This window comes from Apus apus, chromosome 4 (genome assembly GCF_020740795.1).
Source record: "Apus apus isolate bApuApu2 chromosome 4, bApuApu2.pri.cur, whole genome shotgun sequence".
In the NCBI taxonomy this organism is placed as follows: Eukaryota; Metazoa; Chordata; class Aves; order Apodiformes; family Apodidae; genus Apus; species Apus apus.
The window spans coordinates 72,765,522-72,778,932 of NC_067285.1; the positions used below are offsets into that span (position 1 = coordinate 72,765,522).

A 13,411-nucleotide genomic window follows, 5' to 3' on the forward strand; every position below is an offset into this window, starting at 1 on the left:
AAAAAAAAACACATCACCTTTGAACAGTCTGTCTTTTATTATTAGATTTTTTTGAGTTGTAAACACTGAAAACTGCAGTGCAGGGCAAATGAAATAAGTAGCTCTGTTTATTCTTTTGCATGAGTTAGTGCATATATTTAAACATTTATAAAAAAAATATCAAGCAAACATTTTAGCATAAGCTGCCTTCTCTTTCTCCTTTTGGGCTTTTATCTTCTGTTTGATTTTGAGTGTTTCCGTCTGGATAGCTGCTTAAAAAGAAAATCCATTATACAGTTATAGTAATCTCTTTATTATGTCAAGACCAGGTTGCCCTGCTGGAAACTGCTTTTAATCTTCTATTAGGTCAGCAGCAAAAAAACCCTGTCCTTCACTTTGTTTCACTTGGTATGGTAACCACATAGAGAAGGGTGTAGCAACCATAGTATTGGTGCCAACACAAAGTTTATGAGCTAAAAATCTTACCCAGTTACACCAAGGAATTAAGAAATAAGGCCTCTGTGAGAGAGGGAGGTGGTTCAAGAGGCATGCTGACCTACATAAGCGGGTACCCAGTGCACCAGAAACATCACTGCTGTATAAAAACAGGTTTTTCACCTCTCTGGGTTCTTGGCTAAATAATACATCAGCATTTAAGCTGATAGAAGCCAGCATTTTGGGCACCACATGGTATCATTTCCTGTTATTATATCCTGGTTACTTTGTTATATTCTTAAAAAAAGTAAACAATCTAGAGAGAAATGGCTTTATTTTACCTTTGTCCTCAGGGGCAATTTCATGAGCCTTTTTAAGATCAGCCTTAAATATAAGAAATATAAATTAATGTTCTGATTAAACACTTAGTTTAAAAAAAAATACTAAATATTGTGATGATTACCAGTGCTTCGTCGAGATCTTTTATTCCCTGCCATCCTTGAGCCCGTCTGTAGAGTGCTTTAGTATTTGCTGGATCTATTTTAAGAGCCTGTAAATTTAATAAATTGTCACATTAACATTTCATACACTTCACAGCCTCCCATCTCTGCAACTGGCACAGCTCATACCAGCAGACAATCTCCAGGTTGGTTTGAGGGTAAGCTGCCATTAACTATGTAAAAAGGAATGCTATATTGTAGCAACTGACGAGCTAGCACTGCACCAGAAATGGGCTTTTGTGAAGGACAAGCATAGGTGAGAATAAAATGGAACCTCTGCACGTATATCAAGGCAAAGGTGTTAACGGCAGGTCTTCTTATCCTAACCTTGAGTGTCACAGTACAACTATACTGCAGCTCCTTCCTTCACACACACACAAAAAAAACCCTCAAGTGGCATCATGAAGAAAACAAGATTTCCTGTAAAGCTTTTTCACTGTAGGCTAGGAAGACATGTAACAAGCAATCCATTTTATGCTTCAGGAACCTTGTCAAGTTCCAGTCATTACACCTTTCTGGAGCTGAATGGTTTTGCTCATGTATATACCAACTCTAATGTGACAGTAGCAAAACAGAAAATAGAGTGGCTGGGCAAAGAGATTGTTCTACTATCTGATTACTTAAATTATTTTTTTCTAAGTTGCTCAGTTAACTTGGCTGGCTAGTTTTGTTCTCTTGTTTGTGAAGATAACATTCCTTTTTCTTACTGCAGATAGTTCTATAGTGTGTCTTTCTGTATTGTTGTAAAGAATATAGTTTTAGTGATGGGAGGAAATATATTATGTATTAACTTGAATTCATTAATTAAGAATTAGAGACATTAGACAATGTATCCAGGGTTTTTTTAAAATCACTTCAGTATTGGCTGTTTATGTAATGGAAGTATGACAGCACTCACCCTCATCTGTGTACTCTAAAGCCTAGAGCCTCTTTGTGTCAAGAAATTATAAAATTAGGTGTCCATGTAGTGTACTTAGAGGTAGCATTCCTTGCTTTTAGCTTGACCATTGTGTTCACAGCTATTGTAAGCAAAGTTTGTTTGAACAGGTTCAGCTGTTCATAATTCCTTATTTACACCAAATAATGCACTTATTACAGATTGTTAATTTAAAATGCTTTTGGCCTTAGGAAATTAAAAAAGTGAATGTGTATAGTTTCTTACTGACAATTAGCTTGAACTCTACTAGTTACTCTTAGGGAACTGGTGTTCTGATAAAAAAACTTGTGATGAGCGTAAGATAAATACATTATAGAGATCTATTACAACTGTAAGTTGCCTTTGTCTAACAATTTCATAATTTTAAAAGGAAGTTTTGGAGCTTTTTCCCCTCAGTGGCAAGTATTAGAATTAATAATGTCTATCTGTAATACTTAAATGCTGTTTCAATTTTTACCATTTTCTAGGTAACAGATACCACATTACAGTTTTCTTATGTTTTTCTTTCCATATCCCCCATTTCTCCATTCTGAAGATGGCTTATGAAAATTTTCTATGTGGTAACACTGCCAGCAGGCTATAGAAAGCAAGCCAGCTCTCTAAAGACCGCTCACACACTCTCCTGCTTTCAGCATGAAGTCCTAGGAGATGCTGCTCAGGATTCTCTGCTATCAGATAAAAGCATTCTTTACTCTGATCCCTTCAAAATGTCAAGGTTTTACTGAATTATTTCTTCAAATGTACTAAATTCTGTCAGTATGTCTAGGTCACTGTTCCTTTTTTTTTCCTTTTAATTCTATTATTTTTCAATATTTCCATGTTTATTGTTTCCTTCCTACTTTCTTCCTATTCAGTGGTTTTCTTCCTATTTCAGTGGTCTATCAGAAAGGGCTTTAATTAGAAAAGTCACCTCAATGATAATGTCCCTGCTCATGCAGGGGGGTTGGAACTAGATGATCTTTCAAGGTCCCTTCCAACCAAAACCATTCTGTGATTCTGATCTAATACAAGGCCATCAAATATAAAAGTAAAATGTTTTACTTATACTACTCTTCCAGAGAAAAGTATTTCTCTTTCATTGAAGACAGTTTAACTCTTTGTAAACTAAAAATTAGCTCTGCTCATAGGAAACAAAACTGACAATGACAATGTGCAGTTTTTTATGGCAGTAAGCAACAATCCTCTTTTGTTTGTTTCTAATGAATCATTTCCGATTCAAAATATTTTTAAAAGCCTCACACTGGAAAGTTATTACTAACTTCACCATCAGCCTTCTACTTTGTTTACTTTCAAATCATAAGCTTGTCAGAAGACTCTGAAACTACAAAGCTTTAAATCTCCATTTGCTATACAAGCCAATTGTTTATCCAGGTAATGAATATTAAATTTACCTCTGAACAACTTTCAATGGCTCCCTGCCAATCCAACAGTTTTAGTTTACAGGCACCAATGTTTAAAACACAGGTCAAAGCAACAGCCTTTAACTTTTGTTTGTCTGCCTCCTCTGCCACTTCTTCAGAAGCTTCTACATACCTGCAGAAAAAGATTTACAAAGAACATGTGTTAGTCTTGCAACTTACGATTTTGTTCTGCCCTTAGCTGTCTTTCCACAGATATGTGCAAACTGGCCTCTCCAAATTGGTGTTTTTTAAAGCAGCTCGAATTCCACCATTAGAAACATTTATTAAACTAAATACATGACCTACCCTGACAAAAAAATAAATTAACTCAGTTGCAAATGTTTCCCTGTAACTCCTATACCTCTACTGTACTAACAGCATTCTTTTTCTTGGAATATTTTAGATGGCATGAAACCATTAGAATTTATCTCAGTGACTGTTTATTCTCAGAAAACATGTTGCTTATCAGTGGCAAAAAGTCAGCACCACCACTGCACATTCCACATTTGTGGGAACCTTCCATCTCTTCTTCAGTTCCCTCAGTAATATTTTAATTAATTTAGGCATTCATGGCTAAAAGCTGAAGCTAGCTTTACTTTAGGATGGTGCTTTATGAGCATTATTAACTCTACCTTCTTTCCACTGTCTTCCTTCATTACTTTCTTCCTGAACTTCAAAGCTGACACTGGTTCAGGACTAAGCCACATTTACTGCATCTCTTATTTCATCAGCAAGCTTGTATCTACTCTTCTTAATTTACATTATGCTAATGCTGTCAGTTTTTTATTTCAAGTGGCAAAGCTCTGTTGTGGATATAAAAGTCCTAGTTCCTTTGATGGCCTACTTGATAGAACTGTGGTTTTTATGTCAAATATAAAAAGTGGTTTTGCATACATTCACATTTTAAGCATGCCATGCTTAATGCAGTCTTTGCAGACCAGTGCCTGTGTAGGTTCAATTTTTGCATTCCTTATCTTTTGAGTGTTTCCTGGTTTGTATACAACTTGGGATGACATAAATAAGCAATATATAAGTAAATTAAACATAGACCTAGTGATTTTTCCACTTGCTGGGCATCATGCAAAAGATAAGGACTGGAAGAGAAAGAAAACAGGAAAAAGCTAAGGAGAGTTGTAATACAAAACTGTTATGTTCAAAACAAACAGAATACACTTAGAATATTTTAAAATCACACCAAAATATGGAAGATAGCAACCATTCTGGAAACAAAATTAGCACTTCCAAGTCAAAGAAATCAGTAAGATGAGTATCAAGGGAAACAATAGGAAGTAATGCTTTTTTTTTTTTACAAAATAAAGTTTTTTAAAAACTGGTTAAGTAGCAGTAAGACAAGAACAGAAGCTTAGCATGGTTACTGTTGGTAAAAAGAAAAAACCAATATCGCCAGATGGTTTGCTAGGTGAGTTGTACTTAAGACATGGTAGATATTAAGAGCTATTTATTACTATCAGTTCTGGTGAAGTGCCAGCTAAAGTACATCATATTATCTAAGTACTAGATTTTAAGATATAACAAGAGGGCACATCCATAAAAGTATGTCTCATAAAGAAGAACTGGGATGAGCAGATTTATTTAATCTAGAAGAGTTACTATTCTTTCTATCCACAAGGACATGAAGCACCAAATAGAAGCTGACTACTCAAACTAGAAGTGCCTTCATTGGATGTGCTGAAGAGTGAGCAAGACATCTGACTATAAGAGATGGCATAATTATATCTGATATTTACTCAAAAATGGGAAAAAATAGACAGACATGACACAAAGTTCCTTGAAGTTCCAATCCACCCTTTTTTCTGTATGATTTCTAAAGGGTTCACATAGCAATCCTAGTATTTACTTTGGGGTTTCTTTTGGTCTAGGATGGGTTTTTTGAGAGCAGTGGGAGATGTTGCATCTTGGGTTAATATCTGTAATTAAAGGGTTCATTTTTATGCTGCAGAAAGACATTGTTTGTAACCCAGTCAGTTAAAAACCTCAGATGAGCTTTAAATATGCCTGAATTCTTTTTTCTTCTATTATTGTTACTGCTAGTTAACCAGTGATCATTAAGAAGCATAAAGGTCCTAAAGGTTTTAGAAGAAGCCCATATACATAAAGCATGAAAAGAAAAGCAGTATGGAAACAAAAGCAGAAGGATCATGATTTTGGAGGCAACTCTGAATTATACATGGAGTCAGGATGATGGTATGTAACCTCAGAAAAAATAATGCTTTAATAAGGGTCACATTTGGGGGTGCTCTCATAAACTTAGGAATTTCCTAAACCTACTGGTCTTTAGAAATAAGAGAAGAAGTATCTCCCCCCTATCCTGTCCATTAACTACCTTATGTATACTACTGTGCTCATATGGCCCAGCACAGCAGGAGTTTTAAAAAAGGAGCACTTAGTCCATTATAAAAAACCACTTCCTTCCTGTAACTCTTAATTAGCAATGAGTAGAAGACCTACTTGAATAACTTTCTATAAATCAACTAGATGTTTTCCAGATTCAGAAGGCTCTTTTTTAAAAAAAGAAAAAAAACAGGCACTTTTTAAAAGCACACATCATTGCTTGATAGCAGTGTTAATTTGGGTTACAGGAACTACCTGACTGAATAATGACAGCCTTACCGTAAACTTTTACTATACTTTTGAGCTGCCACTGCCCAATTTTGCGATTTGAAGAAAGTATTTCCTATATTCTTTATGTCTTCTGCTATGGCCACAATCTTGTCAACCTAATAAAATAGACAGAAAATATAAAGTATGAATGTACTTATGAAAGAGGTATTGAATTACTTAATGTTTAACAGTAGGATCCCTTGTCCATCCTCTCTCAAAGATTGCTATAAAATCTCAGAATAAATATATTCCAACTTTAGACAAATACTAGCTTCAAACCACTGCTATAATATTCTCTATTTTATGCAAAACAGTGGTCTGAAAGATGAAATGCCTAGTGGGTTTTCTACAGTATAAAGGGTGAGAAAATACCAGAGACAACATAGCAGTTCAACTGCTTCCCCTAAATGCTGCTTCCCACACAGAGCTATATATAAAGTTGTTGACTGTTATTCATAGAAAAGAAGACGTTAACAACCAAAGTATTCAACCAAGACTGCCTTATTTCCAAGGAAATGTCTTCTTCTCAAAATGGCATTAGTCACCTGAACTCCACATGCTCTCAAACTAGAACGCCTAAAACATCTATGGAAGGAGAAAAAGTGTCTAGCTTTATCCAATCTATAATTTCTCATTCCAGAATGGTATACATTCCAAGTGTTAAGTTACTTCTCCAGTGGCAATAAAAAATTTATAATTACCACTGTCTATACCACAGTTGTCCTAACCTTGGTCAAATGTATATATTGCCATTTGTAATACTACCACAGCTTGAGACCAATGGCACCACGGTTTCTGTAGTCAGCTTATACGAACAAGTTTAAAGTTAAAGGAGGCAGGCACCTGCCAACTTTAGTTCTGAACCACAGCAAATGCTATCCAAAAACATTTGTACAAGTTGAAATGCTTCTCAATAGCCAGATACAAGGTATTTCTGGTTTCTAGGCGTATTGGTTTTCTACTATTCTGTGTCTAAGTCTGTATTTGGAATCTACATGTGCAGTCCCCTTTTCTTCCCCTCTCACAAAACACTATTTGAGTTACGCAGTTTGTCTTTTTCACTGTCATGATAAAATAAAAACCTGCAGAAGAGCTGCTTCCACCAGTCTGCTTCCTAACTCTCAAAAACAGGTCTTCCTTCAGTTTGAACAACTTGAAAAGCAGACAGCCACTGGGAATTGATAACAACTAGCTCTGATGTAGTAAAAATCTTTGAAAAGGTTGATCATTTATTATTTCTAGTAAGTGGGAAAAAAATATTTGTAAGGGTAGATATTTTAAAAGTTGCACAGAAAAAGTGTGTAGGTACAACATTATGTTAGTCATATGCAGGAAGTGTAGTAATTGCAATTTGTCACCACAGCACAAACAAAAGTAAAAAGCAACAACAGAAGAAAATTATAATAATCGTAAGTAATTGGGTTTTTTTTTAGTTACTGGGGAAAAATCAGCTGCAATTAGCACTGAAAAAAAGACAGCAATCCCCTCCCCCAGTTTGCTCTTTCCTAAAACTGAATGTCACCATTAAATCAGGACCTTGATCAATTCTTTAAGTAAAAAGACTTACTGAACATCATCACAGACACCTTGTAATTCACATTACCTACAAGTCTTATCTTTTTAAAAATACCTTAAAAGAAAAAGACTTACATCTTTCAAGTCTATATCCGAGTCTTCAGGAAAATCTGCATGAGCATCTCCAGATCCATCCTGGGGAACAATTCCCCAGTCATCTCCTTCCTTTAGCTCTCCACATTCTGCAATGACGCACAACTGAAAAAATGGAAGAAAAAATAGTAGTGTTGCTTACTAAAGCAATTTCCTCCAAAAAGCCACAACTTCTGAGTGCTCTTTGAAGTCAGTAAAAATGCTTTTTCAGCTGTTGTTTGGATGTGTTGATTTCAGAGACCCATCACATCATTAGCCTATCCTCATCAAAAGGCACTTATCACAGAACGTGCTGCCTTCAGCGAAGCAGCATTCCAAGAACACCAGACCCACGCTTCACAGAGGCTTGAAGAGACCCTGGCAGCAGGCTGAGCTGCAGCAAAACACAAGACATGGGAAGTTCTACTACATAAGAGAAGATGGTTCTTCCTCAAACTGCCAAGTCTTTTAAAGTTACAGAGGTATTAATTTTTCTAACAACCAGAAACTGACACGACCTACACACTTTGATTGCTCTTCCAGAAATATGATGACTTCTGACCTAAAATTTTTAAGAATTGCATAATGCTCTGCATTTCTACCTTCACCCTGATACAGGTTTCCATCCTGACAGCTCTGCTGAATAAATCAATTGTTTGTGCAGGCGAAATGTACAGCAAAAGAACAAAAGCCTCTTCACCAGGACAGTAAAATAGAAATTAACATTGTTAGTAAAACCTATTGGTTAGTTCTAAACACTATATAAAGCATTTAGAAAAAACTAAGGTACATCATATAATGGAAGAATAAACATAATCCCCAAGTGCTTTAGGTTTTGCTTACCTTAGCAGGATTTTCTCCTTTTACTTCAACGTTTTCTAACATTTTAACTACACCCATTCCTTTGATCACTTGGCCAAACACCACATGTTTCCCATCCAGGTGAGAAGTAGGCACGGTCGTAATAAAGAACTGAGAGCCATTAGTACCAGGACCTGCATTTGCCATGCTCAGCAGCCCTGGTTTATCATGCTGCATTGGGGAAAAAATCACAACCAACAAACAGAAGATGTGTTATTAAACCATATGTAAGATTCTGTTAGGCTATTACTATATATAGCAAGGACAGCCATAAATGACATCTTGGTAAACCAGACAGTTACATACAGCTGGCAGCTAATTCTACCTATCATGACTGAAGAGGGCAAATTGCCCAGCTCTGCATCTTGATTTGCCACCTAGCAGTCTAGCAAGCAGAGCTATGGATGTGACTTGATGCTGTAACGTGACTGAGTCACCATCTCTGGTAAGAAGTGTAGATGTGGTGCTTAGGGACATGGCTTAGTGGTGGACTTAGCAGTGCTAATTTAACAGTTGGATTTAATGATCTTTTCCAACCAAAACGATTCTGTAATTCTAAGAACATTTGTCTGCTGCTTGTACACTTAATCCCCTGCACAGCTGCTGACTTTAGACAGATCACCTGAGAGATAAGAGTTCCTCACTGGACTATTGAAGACCACTGGTCTCAAGAAACAAAGCGAAGCACCATGTAAACCAACTTTAATGTCACACTGTCAAGATGGGCATGTGTTGCTAATTTTATAAGGGCTACTCACACAAAGTATGTTGTAGAACTTTGTGTTTTAGGGGACTAAAGGTTAGTGTTGGGGTTTTTTAACACTCTCTCCGAGAGACAGTTTTTATTCTGTTGGGATTTTTAACAATTTAATTATTTTGGCTTATGTTACCAGGCCACAAACAGCATAGCTCCCTCCTTTCTTCCTGCAGCTGAGCTGACAAAACTGCTTGTAGGACTGCACTAATGGTTGCTAATAATGAAATAGTGAGCTCTGATACAGCAGTGGGAATAAGTAATGGAAGGGGTAAGAATTTCTGCCATCAAAGCCAGCATCTCTTAGGACATCTTCAAATCGAGACCTTTGCATATTCAAAAACTTGCTTTGTTCACAGCACACTTTTCCACCATTTTTTTTGGAAAAAAGCCATTCATAAACAGACTTTTATTTTTCGTATCACTGAAAATAACTGTAGTGGGGAAAATGCTTTCTTTTAAATTTTCCTTTGGATTAATTCTGCAATCTACCACAGATTCCCCATTTCTCACACCTATTCTGATGGATGTTATTAGTATATGAAAAAAAAAAAAAAGGCATAAAATCCATTTAATCCTAACATACTGCTGATGCTTCAGAGTGACAGAATTTGCCACTCTTTTAAATACCCATTTCAATGAGTACTAAAATAGTTTCAAATATGTTCTGTTAACCTTGAATTAAAGAGTGTTAATTTTGAACTTGAAAAACTTGAAAAAACATAAAAATCACTGAAACTTCAAAAAACTGAACACAAATACAATTTTCAATAAAGTACCTTATAATGAAAGTTTTCATCTTCAAATTTTTCACCATATATACTTTCTCCACCAGTGCCATTTTGGTTTGAGAAATCTCCACCCTGGACCATGAACTGCTTAATAACTGCAGAAGAAAACAATTACAAAATAGAGCAGCAAGGCAAGAAAGGCACAAAGGAAAAACAATTCAGAGATGAAGAGCAAACCCTGTCACCAGCACTTATGCCTAATTAAAACAGAAAAATCACCTTTTCTTTTATCAATTCTCTCCTAACTACGCCTTTTCAGTTGACATCATCTGCTATTTAATCCTTAACCTGAAATCCATTTCAACCTATTCACAACTCATAGTAAACTATTAATTTTAGTAAACTCATAATTTTACTAACTTACTAGTAAATCTATAATTTGGTATTGTCAACACACGGTAAAAACATCTAGTCATTAGGAGGATCAAAAGTCACATACTTTCAGTCAAGTTATTTCTTAAACAAATGCTCCAAAATATTATTCAACATTATTTGAAAAACTGAAAATGGAGGACTTCTGTTACCAACAGGAAAATGGAGTATTTCATGGAACTTACTTCTGTGGAAAGGACATCCTTTATAATGGAGAGGTTTTCCAGTGGTAGGCCCTGTGCCTTTCTCTCCTGTACATAACGCGCGGAAATTTTCAGCAGTTTTAGGTACAACGTCAGCAAATAATTCAAAGACAATGCGTCCAACTGAAATGACAAAGAGAGAATGAGACATATTTTTAAGTCCTGTCCTTGGCATGGTGCTGTGTTGAGCATTATAAGGTAACGGAAATTAATGTTTCAGACTTGATTATTATTTCGATTACTATTACATTTGCATTTTGGGGTTGTTCCATGGCAGTCGCTGGGAGAGTTACGTTATGTTTTAAGCAAGGTTATCACCAATAGTGAATTCCACTATCAAGAATAACTTAGGGGGAATAAAGACAGATTCTGCCAAAAACTACCAAAAATGCCAATTGCATTCTCTGCCAAAAATACACGTGGGGGAAATCACACATACATACATTAAAGCAAAATTAAGTATTCTAACATGCATACTTATTTTATGTCAATTTTAACACACATATGTAGCTTGTTCAATCAAACCCAGATACAGTTTAAAAAAAAAAAAAAAAAAAGACTGTGGAAGCTTTTACTTGATCAAAAAGCTTACACCAAACATGTACACCTACCTAACTCCTCACTCTTAAACCCCAGTTTTACTAAGACATAATTTAACATGCAAGTGAATAATGGCTATTTACAGTTACAGATGCTACAAGCCATTTTTAAATCAAAGAATATACACTTTAACTCAAGGAAGAGAAACCTGAGTAGCTAACGGATCCCGTAATAATCAATAAATGGATTCTGTGTCAAATTCTCATCTTTTCACAGACTGGTTTCTCAGACATTTCTCATTCCTAGCAGCCACCATCAGTTGATGCTCCTGTTTTCTCATCAGCCTCACAGTCAATTAGCATAATTTCACTCTACTGGAAGCTAAATGTAAATATATTAATTATAATTAATACAGGAATGAAAATAAATTAGACAACTGAAAGTCAATCAAAGGCAAATAATCTTACAGACTTTCCATCTTTTACCCTTTTGAATAAAAGGATGACTATGAGAGGCAATATCCTGTCAAAAAGGCAGCACCTATCTTCACCCATGCAAATTCTGAAAACCTACACTTTCAAATACTACCCCCGCATCCATGCTGTTATTTTCTTAATTTCCATTTTGGCCACTTGCCCAGATTTTCGAATGACCTCTGGCAACACCGGCAATGCCGAGACAGCTCCCGTTCGCCTCCCGCAGCCCACCCGTGCCCCCCCCGCCCCAGGGGGAGGGTCGCTGGGGCGCAGGCCAAGCCCGGCGCTGGCAGCACGTGGAGCTGCGGGGGCAGGACGAGCTGCCGCCACAGCCACGCCGGGGCCCGACGCGGTGCGGGGCACCCTGCCAGCCTGCTACCCCTGGCAGGGCCGGGCCGCCCAGGAACGCGTCGCAGGGGGTGGCCTGATGGCGGCTGGATGTCCCTGCGGCGCTGCACCGCCCAGATACTTCCCTCAGCTGGGAAGCCCCGGGCAGCGGGGTGCCGCTGCAGCCACGCTGCCTTTCGCACTCCTCGGGCCCGTCAATTCTGGCGGGGAAACCCCCGCGGGCGTGCGCGGGGCGCCGCGTGGAGCGCCCTCCCGCCCCCAGGGCGCCCGTGGCGGCGGGGCCATGTTTCTCCTCCGCGGCGCCGGGTGTGCGCTCGCAGCCCGCAGGAACAGCGCTGGGCCCGGCGCGGCGCCACTGGGGCCCCACGGTCCCTCCCAGTCGAGAACGTTCCGCCCCGCCGTTCGTCCAGAGCATGAGCTGCCACGCTCCTGCCCGCTCCCCTCCGCCATGCCCAGGCCCCGCGCCTTCCGCACAGGGGTGCCCTGCCCCGCCCGCCCAGGCCCGGCACGGGTCTGGGCCGCGTCCCCGCCGCAAAGGTCCCTTCCCACCCCCTCCCCACCTCGCTCGCCCCCGATGTCCACATCGAAGAAGGTGCGGGGGTTGGAGGGCTTGCTCGGACGGGCGAGAGGGGACGGGTGCGACATATCTCAGCTCCGCGCTGCCGCGGTGGCTCCGCCTGCTCGGCCGCCAGCTATTCCGGCCGCCGCGGGGTCGGGGCCGCTCTCCGCTCCTCCCACCGGCGGGGGCGGGCGGCTGGCGGAGAGGGCCGCGGCCACTGGGGAGAAGGAAACCTGCCCCCGAGTTAGTGGCGGCGCGGGCTGCGCGCTACCCGGCGGGGCTGAGGGAGCGCGGCCGGGCTGGGCGCTGCGGCCGGCGGGGCGGCCGTGTGGTGGGCATCTCTCTCTCGGTGGTCCCGGCATGGCCTTGCTCCCTTCTGGGGGGCGGCGGGCGGGAGGCTGGGCCGCCTGTGGCGGCGGCTTGCGGAGCGCGGGGTGCCACACGGCGGAGCCAAGGTCCCGCAAACGGCTGCAGGAAAGGTCTGCCTCTGCCTCCGAGCAGCCTGAAGTGATCAGGAGATAATCTGCAAAGAAAAAACACTTGTATCTTGAGGTGACAGACACACATAGAGGGCGGATAAAGAGAGTGATTTTTTTATTATTTTTTTTTTGGCCTGGCTTTGTGTTTTAGGAGAGAAATTAAAGCTTTATGAAAAGCTGTGACGCACGGAGAAATGGGCAAATTGTCAAGTTACCAAATGTTTAGAAACATTGAGTAACCCCAGTCTTCTTAAGGTCTGAAAGCAATATGTGTTTCTTTTCAAAGCAGGGATTATCACAGTAAATGCTCCAAGGCGAATTATCTCCTTCAATCACCTGTGTTGACCAAGGGATATGAAAACCATCAACAAACTTTGTCAGAATTCCTCAAGATGCAGGGTTCCCAGGCCAGATGAAGGGTCAACATGGCCATATTCCATGCTCACTAGCATCATGGAGGTAAGGAGTGTGTTGAGGCAAAAGCAGGACCGACAGAAGAGTGCTGGGC

General features: G+C 39.7%; 1 protein-coding gene across 1 annotated transcript; it reads right to left on the minus strand.

Moving 5' to 3' along the window:
* Positions 1-18: 18 nt before the first annotated feature.
* Positions 19-12,578, minus strand: PPID (peptidylprolyl isomerase D). Its single transcript, XM_051619940.1, has 10 exons — positions 12,426-12,578; positions 10,484-10,624; positions 9,915-10,021; positions 8,364-8,552; positions 7,524-7,646; positions 5,883-5,989; positions 3,243-3,384; positions 878-964; positions 756-798; positions 19-248 (listed from the first exon to the last, which is right to left on the minus strand). Exons 1-10 carry the CDS (start codon positions 12,508-12,510, stop codon positions 160-162), a joined length of 1,113 nt encoding a protein of 370 aa, XP_051475900.1. The 5' UTR covers positions 12,511-12,578; the 3' UTR covers positions 19-159.
* Positions 12,579-13,411: the final 833 nt, after the last annotated feature.

Excerpts from the sequence above, each read along its gene's own strand:
- PPID (XM_051619940.1), bottom strand. The coding sequence starts at position 12,510 with ATGTCGCACCCGTCCCCTCTCGCCCGTCCGAGCAAGCCCTCCAACCCC. Across the intron at positions 10,625-12,425 it reads GGACATCGGGGGCGAGCGAG|TTGGACGCATTGTCTTTGAA; the intron begins GTGGGGAGGGGG and ends TTGTCATTTCAG. Across the intron at positions 249-755 it reads AATTGCCCCTGAGGACAAAG|CTATCCAGACGGAAACACTC; the intron begins GTAAAATAAAGC and ends CTTTTTAAGCAG.